At 46.7% G+C, this 17,306-nt stretch overlaps 1 protein-coding gene across 1 annotated transcript in view; it reads left to right on the forward strand.

Moving 5' to 3' along the window:
- The window catches only part of RYR3 (ryanodine receptor 3), a 470,522-nt gene that overhangs the window by 278,196 nt on the left and 175,020 nt on the right, over positions 1-17,306 (forward strand). The window contains exons 32-36 of the mRNA XM_044925248.2: positions 1,432-1,595; positions 4,569-4,734; positions 11,637-11,723; positions 12,137-12,363; positions 15,085-15,880. Of these exons, the coding sequence (XP_044781183.2) occupies positions 1,432-1,595; positions 4,569-4,734; positions 11,637-11,723; positions 12,137-12,363; positions 15,085-15,880 (1,440 nt within the window). The remainder of the gene's footprint in view (positions 1-1,431; positions 1,596-4,568; positions 4,735-11,636; positions 11,724-12,136; positions 12,364-15,084; positions 15,881-17,306) is intronic.

The raw sequence follows: 17,306 nt of genomic DNA on the forward strand, positions 1-17,306 counted from the left end.
TCTTTTATGTAAACTTCTGTGAATCAACTCTCCCATCTCTCTGAGCAGCGCCAGGAATGATGTTGAAAGCAGTCAAATGAAAAAAAAGGAGCAGGGAGCCAGCCCAGAAGATGCAGGCTGCTTTTGATTCTTTTCTATAAACAGTGGTCAGAAAGCAATGCTTCCTAATTTCTTTCTTCCTTTTGAGCTTTCCTGGTAGTTTAGTGGTAAAGAATCTGCCTCCCAATGCAGGAAATGCAGATCTGATCCCTGGGTCAGGAAGATCCCCTGGAGAAGGAAAAGGCTACTCACTCCCATATTCTTGCCTAGGAAATCCCATGGACAGAGGAGCCTGGTGGGCTACAGGACATGGGGTTGCAAAGAACCAGACACGACTTAGCAACTAAACAACAACAACGCATCTTTCTTTAGCACCTGACCAAAAAAAAACAAAACCAACTCTTTGTAAGAAATGCATGTCACCCCTTCGATAAAGTTACCCTGCAACCCGGTAATCATAGGTTAATTGTCTGGCATAAGATTCTTAACTTGGCGTGTCACACACCTGCTGTGTGCAGAGCACTGCACGGAGCACACCGTGTCACCTTCCCCCTTAATTTCCACTGCAGCCCTGGGAGATGAACAATCTCTTGCACTCCAAGGCACAGAAGACAAATGACTTGTCTAAGGTCACACGATTAATAGCTGCCAGCCCCAGGATTCCAGCACAGGTTGTGTCTGGCTGACTCTTTTCTCTTCCAATCAAAAAATTGGCGATAACAACAAATACGAGGACTTCATTTAGAATAAATGTGTTCAGTTTTATAAAGAAAATGATGACGCAGTCACTTAACTCAGTGCTTCAGTTGCTATTACAATGTAGTGATAAACTTCACAAATTGTTAGTGCCTACCTAAGAATGGCTGTAGTTTTCAGCCCTGCCTGTCACTGAGCCTAATGGCCATATGAAGCACCTTTGGCCACAATGTGGGCTTTTTCTTTTGTAGCCTCCTCCTTAAGACTTAAAAAAATATATCCCTGGACTTCCCTGCAGAAGTGGCAAGTGGCCTTGTTCTCTGAACCTTGACTGTTCTCTCCGAAGGTAGGCAGTGCCCAGCTCCCCGCAGCAGCCCGAGGAGCCAGAAGAGAGTGAGGGTTCTATGTTGACCGTTGAGTGGCTGCCCCTGATCTCTGCAGCAGCAGCATCTTCTGGGCAGAGGGTGACAGATTAGGTGCCTGATTGTCTAGGTGCTAAAGCACAACAGAAAGCGGGAAAACAAGGAAGCCAAGTTCTCGCGTCAGCCCTGCCCCTAGGCCAGAGAGCAGGGCACACCTCCAGTACCGAGTGTGCTTTCTAAGAAAAGGGGACAAGTGGGCTGCTGTGTAATGTCTACCTCTCGAGCCCATTGCCCCCAGCTGGGGACACTCACTCCATCTGTGGTCTCTCCTCAGCAGTGCTACTATGCGATCCGCATCTTTGCCGGACAGGACCCCTCCTGCGTGTGGGTCGGATGGGTGACTCCGGATTATCACTTGTACAGTGAAAAGTTTGACCTGAATAAAAACTGTACTGTGACTGTTACTCTGGGGGATGAAAGAGGCCGAGTCCACGAAAGGTAAGAGCACTTCCAAGGGGCAGGTTTGGCCATCAGGTTCCTCCCTCCCTCATCCAGCAGTCTTTTTCCTCTCTCTGTTCACAACTCAAAGAAAGAAACATCCCAACTTCTATTATAAAGAGGGGGAAAAAGCACAGGCTTAAAATCCTTGAGTGAATGAGCTTGGGGTGGGGCGGTGGAGAGGGTATTATGGTAGGAGAAGTTATTATCAGCCAGAATAAAGGGCAGTTTCATTATGTATATAAAACATGACCCAGGAATGGGAAATACAGATGGACAATTGAGAGGTCTAAGCTCCCTCTAAGTCTTTTCTCTGTGATTTCTGGACAAGTCCCAATTTCTGCAACATTAGAAAAAGGCAGAGAAAAATCCTCAGGTGCTTAAGGGAAATCAGTTCCAAAGAAATAAAAAGATGTACCACATCACACACAGCAGCTGATCAACTCAGAACTCCCCATCCTAAAAGTTGGTAATGGCTGAAAGAATAAAAACCATCAAAGAGACATGATGAATTCAGGAATAATTACCGCTGAGTAGAAATTAGGGATCTTAAAGAAAAACATGCCTTAGGTACACGCATATCCTCCCACCAGTCCACTAGAACTGCCATCAGAAAAAAGATCTTTGGCCACCATTGCCCCAGAGATGAACCAGCAGACTTTATTTCCACCTCAGTGAGATTTCCTAGAGTCCTTGCCCATACAGACTTATATAGAAATGTAAGAAGTTGGTCCTCATGCTGACCTTTATCCCTAAAAAGTCAGGATGTTTTGCAATTAATACTCTTTAGATGCTACTTGCTCATCAAAGACTAGGGGCTGAGGTCAGGCAGGATTGCTGTGTCCTGGGAGACCATTGTGGTGGGTAGTTAAGAGGACAGAGGAAGCAAAGAGGACAATGGAAGCAAATTGCCCCCATTTTAAACTGGGTTCCAGTGCTTTCTAGAGGTGTGACTTTGGGCCTGTTACTTAACCACCCTGGGTCTGAACCTCCTCATCTATAAAAGAATAATAGTTCTAATCTAACAGAGTGTTATGAGGATTGAGATAAAACATAGATAAGTGCCTGCAACAGTGCCTTGACCCAAGTACTCAATAAACATTGCTCTTATTACCATTACTGAGTGTCCATCATGTTATGAGACCCAGAGGAGATGCTGTAACCAAATGCAACATCTGGTTTGGTTACAAAGAAAAGTATGTGAAAGCCCTTGTCCAGTCCAGACTTCACTCTTCAGCCAAAAGAACAAAAAGCCAGACGGTCTCCTCCCAGCTGGGTCTCTTGCTCCAGTTTTCTGGCTGTGCCACACCAGACTGATAATTTTATTTATCTGAGCCTCAGACCACATTCACTGAGAAAAGTATGTGGCACATTGGCACCTAGAATAAGATGCAGGAAATAGTAGGTGCCCAATAACTTCACTTCACTTCAATAACTCTTGGTTCTTTGTCTTGTATAATAAGAAATAAACACGGGATCGATTTTCAGATGCTTTCGGGCATTTCAAACTTGAGCCCTTTAAAATAGGACCAAAGTGTAGCACTTCACACTCCCATGACTTTCATACATTATTAACTGGATTCTGTAGTCATCCATGTACTTAGTACTCTGATCACTGAAAAGTAGTAGTAACACAGCTGCAGTTTAACCTTAATGAAAATCTATCAATGGCTATAACTCACTGGAAAGGAGCCATTTGCACCGGCTCTGCCTGAGGGCATTTACACTGCGAAACCAGCCCCACTGGTGCCCTAGAGAAGAGGCAGGCAGAGGAGGTGAAGGCATGCTTACCAAGGGGATTTCTAGTTGTTGCGGAAAGGGACAGACTTCAAGAATCAGAAAGAACCTGGAAGAATTCTAATCAAACTCTTGGCTTTCCAAGGCAAAATCAGATCAACCTTAGGAAGTTTAAAGGGCTGATGTAGTGTCCCATATAGAGTCACTTTCTCCTTTGTGCGTGCTTAGTCCCTCAGGTGTGTCCCACTCTTTGCAACCCCATGGACTATAGCCCGCCAGACTCCTCTGTCCATGGAGAGAATACCAGAATGGGTTGCTATGCCCTCCTCCAGGGAATCTTCCCAACCCAGGGATTGAACCCAGGTCTCCTGCATTGCAGGCAGATTCTTTACCATCTGAGCCACCAGGGAAGTCCTTTAGCCTGAGACAAGTCATTTGATGCAACTTTAAGTTCTCAGGTCCCTCAGATGGACACACCAGGGCTGGGCTTGCCCTCAGCCCTCATAAGCGGCTATGGGAACTCATCTACTGCTTCTCGAGAGCCCATCCAGTGGTTGAAATCTTACCATTCAGAAATTGGGCTTTGGGGGTTCAAAATCTTTTGGTTATTATAGTTGGCATTTTCATCAAAATGCCTATGATGGAGTTTTCTTTGTGGGAGTGGTAGCCAGCTAGCTGAAAAAGGTACCCAAGTGCATAGGTGTGGAAGGGTGAGGGTGCGGAAGGCAGGACTCCAAACAGCTGGGAGGGCAGGTAGTACAGGTCAAGAGGCGAGAGGACATCAGAGATTAACTTTATCTACTTTGCAAGTCTTCCGTGGCCCAGGCCTGCCGTCCTAAGGAACGTGGGCCTGCATCTCAAGTGTCCAGTGGCCTTTTGCCCTGGCACTGGGCTAGGACTCAGGACACAGACCTTTTTGTTCCCACTCTTATACCAAACCTCTCTCTAAGTCCACATGCACCTTTAGTTCTCCCCTCTAATATTGTGGTCCCTGATATCTGTTTCAGAAATGCAAACTGACAGTGAGCCAGGAAACAGATTACCTGAATACTCTGTTCTTTGAAGTAGATAGATTGCCACATTCCTAAACTCAGTGAATTCACTTAAGAAAAACAATTATTGGGGGCTGATTGGAAAGCTTCCCTGGAGGCTTTGGGGGCATTTCAGTCCTGAGTCTTGACTGCAAACTGCCCCAGTCCAGGTTATTCTTTGTCTTTTGCTCTCTTTGGCTCCTAGCGTGAAACGCAGCAATTGCTACATGGTCTGGGGTGGGGACATCGTGGCTACATCCCAAAGAGCGAGTCGCAGCAACGTGGACCTGGAGATCGGCTGCCTCGTGGATCTGGCGATGGGCATGTTGTCCTTTTCAGCCAACGGGAGGGAACTTGGCACCTGCTACCAGGTAGGAGTAGCATCGGGGACCATGACAGTGGCATCCCAGGCCTGGGTGCTCAGGGCTCTGCTTCTCAGTCTTCTGTGTGGCTGGCATCTTCACCATAACACATGGAGTTGATGTACCTACATGGTCCAAAGCCATCTAGGAAGACAAACAAGAACAAAGTGACTTCATTTTGTTCAGAGAGGGAAAGATCTTATTTATTGGTTGATTAGAAATGCTGGTCATCTTTCTAGCAGATAAGAAGGCTTTTCTGTGGCATTGGGCTCTGAAAGGCTGTTCATTAATTCCATCAGTATTTCCTGTGCAACTTTCACATTACCTACACTGTGTAAGATGCAAAGTCTAAAAGGTCAGCAGAGATACTCCTCACTTTAAGAAACTTCTGTGCTCAAAATATAGACCTATAAAAACTGATTAATTTGCCAGGGAGTATTCCCTTTGCGAAAAAGGTTATTCTCATTCACTATGGCTTCTTTGCAGGGTCCTTAAAAAACGGCATTTATGTAAATAATGTATCTCCCTCTTTCACTGACTATAAACGGACAGAACTCCTTGGGGAAACTATCACCTATATACATGTAGGTTTACCTGTCATTAACCACAAGAAAACTAATCTGCTTTAAGTCGGATTTTTCACCTTTGATGGCCAAGTAAGCTTGGGAAAAGCCACAAATTATATCTTCCTTTGAAAGTTTTGCAGTAAGTGTTAGTACAGGAAAACTTTAAAAAATGGTTCAGAAAGAAACCTAGCCAACCATTTCTTATTTAATCAAGAAAAGCTTTTTTAAAAAAATTTAACAATTAGTAATATTCTATCAGCCCAGAGTTCTACAGAGCATACTATGAGAAAGGCTAAGTTAAGGAATTAAATATCTGTATTAAACCTTCTTGACACTTCAAAGGTAGAATGGAAAGCTTCCTGTATGTATGGATAGAGTGTTATCCAAGTTCAGAGAAGGAGTCTGCTTCCATGGAAAGTAGTCAAGAAAAATTTATTACAGAGAAATCTTGATTATGAAACAGAATACTTCCAGGTAGAGAGAGAGAGGTATGTACTTGGTTGAAAGAAGGGCACAAAAGCATAATGGAGATGAAGGCGTAAGCGATGTTTATGTTTGAGGAATGATGGACAGACTAGAATGGGTAATGGTTGGTGGTAACAAATTTGGAAAGGTAGGGAGGAATTAGGAAGCAATGAGGAACTCCAAAAGTGTTCTCAGGACAGTGGCAAACAGTGTTGAGGGGAGCTCAGCCAACTGCTGCTGCTGATGCTGCTAAGTCACTTCAGTCATGTCCAACTCTGCGACCCCATAGACAGCAGCCCACCAGGCTCCTCCGTCCCTTGGATTCTCCAGGCAAGAATACTGGAGTGGGTTGCCATTTCCTTCTCCAATACATGCATGCATGCTAAGTCACTTCAGTCGTGTCCGACTCTATGCCACCCTATGGACAACAGCCCACCAGGCTCCTCTGTCCACAGGATTCTCTAAGCAAGAATACTGGAATGGGCTGCCATGTCCTTCTCCAGCTCAGCCAAATACAGGAGATAAAAAGCTCTGCTGTAAATGGCCCCTGTGTCAATGGCTAAAGCCCCAGATTCCAGAATCAGCCCCAGGTTACAGCCTGCAGGCTGAAAAGCCCCTTGGCAGCCATTTGTCTGGCTTGTGGTTGGAGAGCAGGGGTCTGTAGCTGCCCCAAATCTGAAATGTTAAGTGACTGAAAACACAGGCAGAGCCCTTTCTGAGGGCCAGGGACAGCCTGCCAGTGTGGCGGTCTTCCACAGGACCTCCTGAGTGGGTAGCCCCCTGCACACTACGCTGGAGCTCTTACTCCTCCTGGAAAGAGTGGAATCATCACCACTACCCAGCAGCTGGGACCCCACCAGCTGCTCCCAGAAAGCGGCCTTTGCAAATTCAGACTTTGAAGCAGAAAATAACATACTATTCTTCCAGTACTTTCTCATGATTCCACCTTCCCCTCCCCTCTTAAGTCCCCTGAGAGGAGGCTTATATACATTACTACCATCCTTCAGAATCCATTAGCTTTTTTCCATTAACTTTTGAAATGAGTTTGACTAAAGGGTCCTCCCTGAGCTGCTGAGAGTGCCAAGGCATCTAATCACATTTAAGGTCCCTAAATAAATAAATAAAACCCAACCCAGGGCATTTGCAGCAGCAATGACTTGCCTGCTTCAGGAAAGAGCCTATGATGATAAGAAGATGTTACAGCAAAGAGCAGATCCTGTGCCATTTGTGTCCTGTCTTCCGCCGCAGTTCCTGGATGATGTGAAGTTGGTCAGTTTTCTGAGCTGCCTATTGGTATCTGCATCCCAGGGTGGATGGTGTGACTCCATGTGTGTAAATCCTCATGACTCTGCTCAGGGCTTCCAACCAGCTCCCACCCTGGGGTGGGAATGGGGAGGAGGTCAGGGCTCTGAGCAGGAACCCTCCGGAAACTCCCACCCACCCAGCCCCCTTCTCATTCCCGGCGAGACAGTTAACGTGTCCAGCCATGTGTCTGGTCTCCCAGCCCTGGGATAATTGTTATTCTGCCGTTGTAGCCATTTTCATTTTTCAATTATCTTGAGCAGAGCAGGGTAGCAATATTTATACACTGGCTTTCCATTCAGAAAGGACCAGTAACCAAAATAATAAGAGAAGGATTCTCTCCAAGGTTTCCAGACCTCCCCATTAAATACTGCTACACAATCTGAAAAGCTTTTTCTGTCTCACTTAATGTAATCATGGGAGAAATGAGAGATAAAATGTATGTTCAAGAGATTGTCCTCAGTTACTGCCATCCCAGCCGTACAGCTCTGCGAGCAGAGGCCAGCTGTAAGATTCAGATTTACGAGAGGGGTTACCTTTCAATTCAGGCTGTTTCCTACGCCCTGACCTTCACACATGATTAGAGATAGAATGTCCATCATTGCAAAGACAAAGCAGATCAGCCAGCGATAAAAAGTGCCTTAAACACAAAGGGAAGAAAGTCCATGGCACTTCGTGGCAGCCTCAAACCTGGACTCGCTGCTTATTCCGTCAGGCTGCAGTACCCACTTCCAGAATATAAGCTCCTTGAGGGCAGGGCTGCCTCCCCTCGCGGGTTCACTCCCATATCCTAGAACATGAGACTGGTACCTGGCGCCCAGGGAGTGCTTGCTAAGGATTTGTTGTCAAACCGACCAACTTGGCTGGGAAGCCACTAGATTTTAGTTGCTGCCTAACACATTACCACAGAATTAGCAGCTTCAAGCAGCATCCGTTTATCATTTCATGGTTTTGTAGATTTGACTGGGTTCTCTGCCCAGGTCCACACAAGGCCAAAATCAAGGTGTCAGCTGGACTGAGCTGGCTCTGTCCTGAGGCTCTGGGCAGCCTCCCTTGCAAGCTCCTTCATGTTGTCAGCAGGATGCAGTTGTGGTTCTGGGCAGAGGTTCCGAGGTCCCCACTTCCTTGGTGGCTGACCCCTCTCTGCTCCCAGAGGTGCCCACATTCCCTCTCACGTGGTCCCTTCCACCCTTAAAGCCAACAGGGCACACCTGGTTCTTCTCATGCTTTGACTCTGATTTCCCTTCTGCCCCCAGCAAGAGAAAACACTTGTTTTTAAGAATTTGTGCAATTGGATTAGGCCCACAAGGATACTGTCTCTATCTTAAGGTCAGCTTGTTGGTAGCCTTGCTGACAGAATCAGTTTTGCCCCGTGACATCCAGGATCACAGGACTAACCGAAGGGTCAGGAGGGCCATCTAGGATATTCCACTTACCGCACCATCAGTTGCAGTTTCTTTCCTTATGGACACCCATCAGGTGCTCACACTTGTGTGTTCTTGTTATTTTAGTGATTGAAGAAAAGTTTCCATTGTTCGTTGTGGTGGGAATGTACTCTGAGGGTAGAAATAAACCAATCCCAGAGCATCCTACATGCTTTCAAGGACCTCCTCTCTGCGGGGAAGTTTGAGGAGGACCCTGCCATTTGACTGGGTAGCTTATGACATTTGCAGGGATCATTCCTGAGGGACCTAAAAACGTGCCACCTTCTTTAGCCTGTCACTCCCCGTGATGGTACAATTTAGTTCAGCATCAGAAATCTCTGAGTGAGTGCATTTCTCTCTCTTCCACCTGGCTGATTCAGGCAAAGTTTTCTCACCCACCAGACCTCTGCTTGCTTCAAGCTGCAATGACTTGAGAGGCACACATTGTTCTAGAATGTTACCTGTGAGAGTATTTGAGAAATCTGGGGCCAGCCTAAAGATGACTCTTGCTTTGTGACCAAAGTCACACAGCAGCAAATCAGAATTTCCCATTTGTGTCTCTCATCCATAAATCCAGATCCTGGCACAAAGCAGGTATGTGATAGGCACTAAATAACTGTCGAATGTCCTCAGCAAAGCTTATTTTAGACATAGCCTAGGAAGTTCTCGGAGAAGGCAATGGCACCCCACTCCAGTACTCTTGCCTGGAAAATCCCATGGACGGAGGAGCCTACAGTCCATGGGGTCACTGAGGGTCGGACACGACTGAGCGACTTCACTTTCACTTTTCACTTTCATGCATTGGAGAAGGAAATGGCAACCCACTCCAGTGTTCTTGCCTGGAGAATCCCAGGGATGGGGGAGCCTGGTGGGCTGCCGTCTATGGGGTCACACAGAGTCGGACACGACTGAAGTGATTTAGCAGCAGCAGCAGCAGGCAGTTCTAGCAGCTCCGTCCCTACCTATTAGTTTTACTAGCATCATCCTTTCATAATTATCCAGAGGTACCTGAAGCATCAGGTATAAAGCAACTGTCTTATCTGAAATGTGAGCCCACTGCAGTGTGCTTGAATGCCATATGCTGGGAACAAGCCTGGTGTTTAACCAGTCTGGCCTCTTCATCATAAGCCAACAGCTCTGAACCAGACAATCCTTTAAGTCACTTCTAGTCTTAAAAATGTGTTTATAAATATTATGTCTAAATGCATTGAGGAAGTTTATTATTTACAGGAAGCCTGTAACAAATATCCTGGCAGAAAGGAAAATCGCTATATTCATTTTCTATTGCCTCATAACAAATTACCACACACTCAGTGACTTAAAGGGCCTCCCAGGTGACTCAGATGGTAAAGAATCTGCCTGCAATACAGGAGACCCAGGTTCAATCCCTGGGTCAGGAACATCCCCCTGGAGAAAGGAATGGCAACCCTCTCTAATATTCTTGTCTGAAGAATTCCATGGACAGAGGAGCCTAGCGTGCTACAGTCCATGGGGTCGCAAAGAGTCAGACACAACTGAGCAACTAAAACTTTCACTTTACTTTCAGTGACTCAGAAGCATTCATTCATTGTCCCATGGTGTCCATGGGTCAGGAGTCAGGACACGATTTATCTGGCTCAGCATCTCCCAAGGCTGCAGTCAAGTTGTCAGCCAGGCTGCATTCTTTTCTGGAGCTTGGGGTCCTTTTCTAAGTTCATGTGGTTGTTGGCAGAAATTCAGTTGCTTGCATTTGTAAAACTCAGGCTCCATTTCTTGCTGGCTGAAGCCAGGAGCTTACCCCTTTCAGCCCCATGAAACCCCCTAGAACTCCTTGCCACATGGCCTTCTCAAAACATGGCAGTTTACTTCTCTGAGGCTATCTGGAGCAACTTCTTCTCCAGTCTGCTGAAATGGAATCTTCTATATAATACAACCAATCAAGGGAATGGCAGGCCTTTAGCTTTTGCCATATCCTGTTTGCTGGAAACAAGACACAGATTCTAGAAGAGGCGATTGTACAAGGGAGTAACTCACTAGGGGACACTTTTCAGGTATGTCCAAAGCACCCAGAAGCCCGTAATTTGATGGGTCAGGAGAGTTGTAAGCATGTCCTAATGTCTGAATTTGCTTGGGCTCCCGTCTGTGGGGTTGCACAGAGTCAGACACGACTGAAGCGACTTAGCAGCAGCAGCAGCAAAGGACTTTCGTTGGTGGGATTAAAGTCGCATTTCTTCTTCTGTGGTCCTCCAAGTCTGATCAAAAGCTCCACATCGAAGTAAATAAGTGATAAATGAAGCCCCTGATGGTCATAAACATATCACATGCCTCATTTAAGCAGCAGCTAAAAGGCAGTTGGTGAATCTCACACTATTTAATGTAAGAAGTAAAATCATAGAGTGAAGAAGGGGTGGAGAGAAGTCTACAGGAACCAAGTGAGGAGGAGAGGTTTTGAGGGAGGAGACAGGCTCTGGGGGCAGCTTCTTCATGGAAGTACCATGTGATCCTTGCCTGCAAAGTTAGCTCTCGAGTGGGGGGACTTCTCCCTTCAGGGACATCGGGCCATCTCTGGAGACATTTTGGGTTGTCATGACCGTGGTGGGGTGGAGAGTACTACTGACACGTTAGTACATAGAGGCCAGGGATGCTGGTAACTACTCTACAATGCCCAGGACAGCCCTCACACAGAGACTTACCCAGCCCAAACCATCAGTAGGACCGAGGTTGGGACATTCTGCTATAATTCCACCAGGCTTGCCTGACCAGTGCCACGTGCCTTCAGAAAGAATACTGAAGTCACCTCACTGCCCTCACTCGTCACCTCCCATGACCAGAGCACGCACTGCCTCTGGTGGGCAGATGGTAGCTCCCGCCTGTGACTGCCCTCCTGCATGCTGGAGAAAGCTGCTGGCTTCTCAGTTACCTGAGAGGGAAAATGAAAGGATGTGAGACCGTTCAGCCCTGAGTGGAGAGAGGAGTACTGAAGTTAGGAACAGTGACAGTAGCTACCAGTAGGCCCCGGGTCTCTGGGAATTTCTGGACAGTTCCCAGTGAGCAGCCAGTCACCTGTCCTCTTCCCCCTCAAGTTAGAATGAGGGCGTTGATTGAAACACTCATGACTTAGCCCCCTAGGATTTTATAATTCTGGGCAAACCTCTGGATTTGTTTTGGTTTCCAGGTGGAGCCCAATACCAAAGTGTTTCCAGCCGTCTTCCTGCTGCCCACAAGCACCTCTCTGTTTCAATTTGAACTTGGGAAGCTGAAGGTATTTATCTGTCCCTTGTCTAATGGCTATACATAAGATGCACAGGCCATTATGGGGAGAAGCTCAGGCATGAGGAAACCAGGAAATCTGTGACCTCCTGCTTCTCAAATGCCCCCCCTCCACCTCTACACGTCCATGTGAAATTCATGCAGCAGAACATAGGTTCCCATTTTCCCCTTCTCCCACTTCTTTTGGGTTCCAAAAGGATTAATGGATGCTCATATAACCCATTATGTCAGGTCTTTATTAGTGCTGGAAAAGCCCTCATTGGTCCCTGGATGCACTTGTCTCTCTTTAATGCACAGCTCACTTTAAGGTATGACTCACTGTTGCTTATTGTGGGCCGACTGGACTGTGCAGTCACTGAGCATCTCTGAATTGCATGTGTCTGATGCCTTTCTGCCTTGCCCCAGAATGCCATGCCCCTGTCGGCAGCCATATTTAAGAGTGAAGAGAAGAACCCTGTCCCGCAATGCCCACCACGGCTGGATGTCCAAACCATCCAGCCTGTGCTCTGGAGCCGCATGCCCAGCAGCTTCCTGAAGGTGGAGACAGAGAGGGTGAGCGAGCGCCATGGCTGGGTGGTGCAGTGCCTGGAGCCCCTGCAGATGATGGCACTCCACATCCCGGAAGAGAACAGGTAGTAGAGGGGCCCATGGCGGAAGGGGAGGGGCCAGGAGATGGGGAGGTGGAGGCAGGACCCAGCAAGCCCGGGAGGGAAGGGGGAACATCCTCACTTGGCCAAGGTCCAGGGTGGTTGCTGATTGCCCCGAAGCATGGGTTTCTCTTTTCTTTCCCTTCCCCACTTTAACTATTCACTCAGAAACAGGAGCAGGATGTTCACGATGATGTGCCAGCCGTGGGGCTTTCACTGTAGCTCTGAGTTCTGCACTCAGGGACATTTCCGTGCCTTAAATTAAAAAAGGCATGGTCCAGAAATCTGTTATGATGGCAATACTGGAAAGAATGAGGCAAGCCTAGATTGCTCGGAGAACCAAGAATCAGGCTCCTGGCCCCCCTCCTCATTAACAGATTCTCCTGTTTTATGGCCTGGGTTCAGTTCCAGTGCTGCCACTTGCTGTTTGCGGCTCTTGAGTGATCTACTGATACACCCCAGGCTTCAGTCTCCTCATCAATACAGTGAGATCAATGCTCAGTCAATGGATTGCTGGGAGGGAAGAAAGAAAGTTGTGTAGGTAAAATCGAGTTCAGTTTCAGTTCAGTTCAGTCACTCAGTTGTGTCCAACTCTGCGACCCCATGGACTGCAGCACACCAGGCCTCCCTATCCATCACCAATTCCCAGGGCTTACTCAAACTCATGTCCATTGAGTCCATGATGCCATCCAACCATCTCATCCTCTGTCATTCCCTTCTCCTCCCCTCTTCAATCTTTCCCAGCATCAAGGTCTTTTCAAATGAGTTAGCTCTTCGTACCAGGTGGCTAAAGTATTGGAGTTTCAGCTTCAGCATCAGTCCTTCCAATGAATATTCAGGACTGATTTCCTTTAGGATGGACTGGTTGGATCTCCTTGCAGTCCAAGGGACTCTCACAAGTATTCCCCAACACCACAGTTCAAAAGCATCAATTTTTCAGTGCTCAGCTTTCTTTATAGTCCAACTCTCACATCCATACATGACTACTGGAAGAACCATAGTCTTGACTAGATGGACCTTTGTTGGCCAAGTAATGTCTCTGCTTTTTAATGCTGTCTAGGTTGGTCATAACTTTCCTTCCAAGGAGTAAGCATCTTTTAATTTCATGGCTGCAGTCACCATCTGCAGTGTTTTTGGAGCCCAAAAAAAAAATCTGCCACTGTTTCCACTGTTTCCCCATCTTTTTGCCATGAAGTGGTGGGACCAGATGCCATGATCTTAATATTCTGAATGTGGAGCTTTAAGCCAACTTTTTCACTCTCCTCTTTCACTTTCATCAAGAGGCTCTTTAGTTCTTCTTCACTTTCTGCCGTAAGGGTGGTGTCATCTGCATATCTGAGGTTATTGATATTTCTCCTGGCACTCTTGATTCCAGCCTGTGCTTCATCTAAGCCCAGCGTTTCTCATTATGTACTCTGCATGTAAGTTAAATAAGCAGGGTGACAATATACAGCCTTGACATACTCCTTTCCCTATTTCGAACCAGTCTGTTGTTCCATGTCTAGTTCTGTTGCTTCCTGACCTGCATACAGATTTCTTAAGAGGCAGGTCAGGTGGTCTGATATTCCCATCTCTTTCAGAATTTTCCACAGTTTATTGTGATCCACACAGTCAAAGGCTTTGGCATAGTCAATAAAGCAGAAATAGATGTTTTTCTGGAACTCTCTTGCTTTTTCCATAATCCAGTGGATGTTGGCAATTTGATCTCTGGTTCCTCTGCCTTTTCTAAAACCAGCTTGAACATCTGGAAGTTCATGGTTCACGTATTGTTGAAGCCTGGCTTGAAGAATTTTGAGCATTACTTTACTAGCGTGTTAGATAAGTGAGTTCAATTTATGGACATAGAATTAAGTAAGTTTTATTTTGTAAATGTTATTACCCCTTGATCACTTGGACGGGAAAAAAAATGGAGGGCAGAGCTACATTGACATCCATGTAGCTCCCACTTAGGTATTCCACTGGGTCATGGACAGCAGCAGCAGCACAGGTACTTGTAAGGAAGGAGCAGAAAGGAGTCCTGCCAAGTAAGCTAATTGCAAAGGGTCCTCAGATTCTCAGTGAGAAGACAAAATGGAAAAATCTAAGCAGAGATCAGAGCCTGTGCCCTGGACCCCCACACCTATACACACCTAAAGATTGCTACAGTCAGGATGGAGAAAGTGAATTGACACCAACTCACCTCAGGTTGGAAAGTGTTTCCTCTCTGGACAAGAGTGCAGGCATGTGTTTGTTTTCAGGAAAGGGAAAGCTGATGGTAAATTAGAGATCATGTAGATGAGGCAGATAGTAGATTGATGGAGAGCTTTAACTACATCTTCTTCAAGGGCAGAGAATGTCCTTGAGCCTACAAATAAGAAGACAGAGTCACCTGGCATGGACCTGATGAATGTTTTCAGTATTGAGGTTTGGACATTTCCCTAATGATGAGGACTTGGATATTTGGTAAGCTAGTGTCTTCTTTTAGTCTTTCAGACTTTTGAGACCCTTATAGTTAGAAATAGTGGATTATCAGGAGCTGGGATATGGACCAGAGCTGCAAGAGGAGTAATAACCTGTAAGCCCTCTATCTGCTCTGCCTTCCTTGGGCTGCATGAAATCTGGGGATTCCCAGAGTGAGCACTCTGCTGAATCCTGGTACATGGATTCACATGGAGGAAATTCACATTTCCTCCACATGGAGCAGTTGATTGCTTGTCTCTTCCACAGGTGTGTGGATATCCTGGAGCTCTGTGAGCAGGAGGACCTCATGCGGTTCCATTACCATACACTGAGACTCTACAGCGCCTTGTGCGCCCTGGGAAACAGCCGCGTGGCCTACGCCCTGTGCAGCCATGTGGACCTCTCCCAACTCTTCTATGCCATTGACAACAAGTACCTCCCTGGCCTCCTACGCTCAGGCTTCTATGACCTGCTCATCAGCATCCACCTGGCCAGCGCTAAAGAGAGGAAGCTGATGATGAAGAATGAGTACATCATCCCCATCACCTGCACCACCAGGAAAATCCGCCTGTACCCGGATGAGTCCAAGAGGCACGGGCTCCCTGGAGTGGGCCCGAGAACGTGCCTCAAGCCAGGGTTCAGGTTCTCCACCCCCTGCTTCATCACCACCAACGAGGAGCACCAGAAGCAGAGCCCCGAGATTCCCTTGGAACTTCTCAAGACGAAGGCGCTGGGCATGCTGACGGAGGCAGTGCAGTGCAGCGGCGCTCACATCCGGGACCCTGTCGGGGGGTCCGTGGAGTTCCAGTTTGTGCCTGTGCTGAAGCTCATCGGAACCCTGCTGATCATGGGGGTGTTTGATGATGATGACGTTCGGCAGATCCTCCTCCTCATCGACCCCTCTGTGTTTGGGGAGCACAGTGGGGAGACGGAGGAGGGAGCAGAGAAGGAGGAGGGGATGCAGGTGGAGGAGAAGGCTGTGGAGGCTGGGGAAAAGGCCAGCAGGGAGGCTCCCATCAAAGGCTTGTTGCAGACCCGATTACCGGAGTCCGTCAAGCTGCAGGTAACCCGGGGCAGCGAGCATCCTGCCCTTGGAAAGAACTAGGGAGGGAGACAGGGCAGCCTGGTGATGCGTCTGGACTGTGGACACGGGCCTGAATGTGGAGTGGAGCAGAGATGCTGAGGGAGAGCACCCCCTGGTCCTGCTTGTTTCTGAGCTGGAACCTACTCTCTAGTGAAAGTGAAAGTGTTAGTTGCTCAGTCATGTCCAACTCTATGCGACCCTATGAACTGTAGCCCACCAGGCTCCTTTCTCCATGGGATTTCCCAGGCAAGAATAGTGGAGTGGGTTGCCATTCCCTTCCCCAGGGGTTCTTTCTGACCCAGGGATTAAACCCAGGTCTTCTGCATTGCATGCAGATTCTTTACTGTCTGAGCTACCAAGTCTCCCTAAACCAAAATGAGAATACCAGCCCTCATCAATAAGGTACCTGTTTTAGAATTGGTTTTTTTGGTACCAGTGATAGATTTTCTCTGATCTTATCTCCTATTCCTTGGGACTAAAGGGCTTATTGGTGAGATCTTGTCTAGAGACAGAGAGGAACCTTTGACTGTGCAATTGACCAAAGGAACTGGCTTATAGGATGACCACACTCATCACCTACTCTCATACATTGCCATACCCTGATCACCAGGCTGATGTGGGCCTGTTATACTGGCATTCAAAGAAAATGCCATCTGAGCTAAGAGTCCTACTCACTTAGAGTTGCCCCCTTGGCATCACCTGAGGAACCTCAGTATTTCTTAAGACATAGTCTTACTAGACATGAGCTAGCATCGTGATGTACTGGGGATGATGGTGACTTTGTCTTTTCAGCATTGAGAAAAGAGAAATGAAAAGAAATAGAGGAGAAATTAACATAGTGCTGTAAATCAATTGTACTTCAATAACATTTTTTAATGAATAAAAAAAAAAGAAAAAAGAATAATAGAGGAGAGGAGTTTGTCTTAGTGGAGTGAGCCTAGTCCAGGAATCTCTGGATTTTAATTCCTGCTCCTTGGCCACTTACTAGCTGAATAAATTTGCCAAGTTAGTAGCCCATCAGTCTTAGCTTTATGATTTGTAAAATGTGGATGATGATATAATAAAACAATGTTAAAATGTGTTTTTATAAAATATAATTTGAAATATATTTAGTATAAAATATAAAAAGTAATCTGCAATTAAGTTCTCTTATCCAGTGTGATGGTGTTCATTTCATCAAAGCCTTAAATATAGAGCAGAAGCATAACAAATTTCATGTATGTACCTTAAACATTTTATTAAAACATATAAATGTGCTATTCTGATGGAGGGCCAAGACCTTTTCTTTAATGTGAGTCCCTGACTGGCACATAGAGTTCTCTCCTCCATGGATGTTACCTGTCATGTACCATCTATGATTGCCAGTCTGGGGTCTTTAAGGTACCCTGAGATCTAGAGGTAATCA

The sequence above is a fragment of the Bubalus bubalis genome, chromosome 11 (genome assembly GCF_019923935.1).
Source record: "Bubalus bubalis isolate 160015118507 breed Murrah chromosome 11, NDDB_SH_1, whole genome shotgun sequence".
NCBI lineage: Eukaryota > Metazoa > Chordata > Mammalia > Artiodactyla > Bovidae > Bubalus > Bubalus bubalis.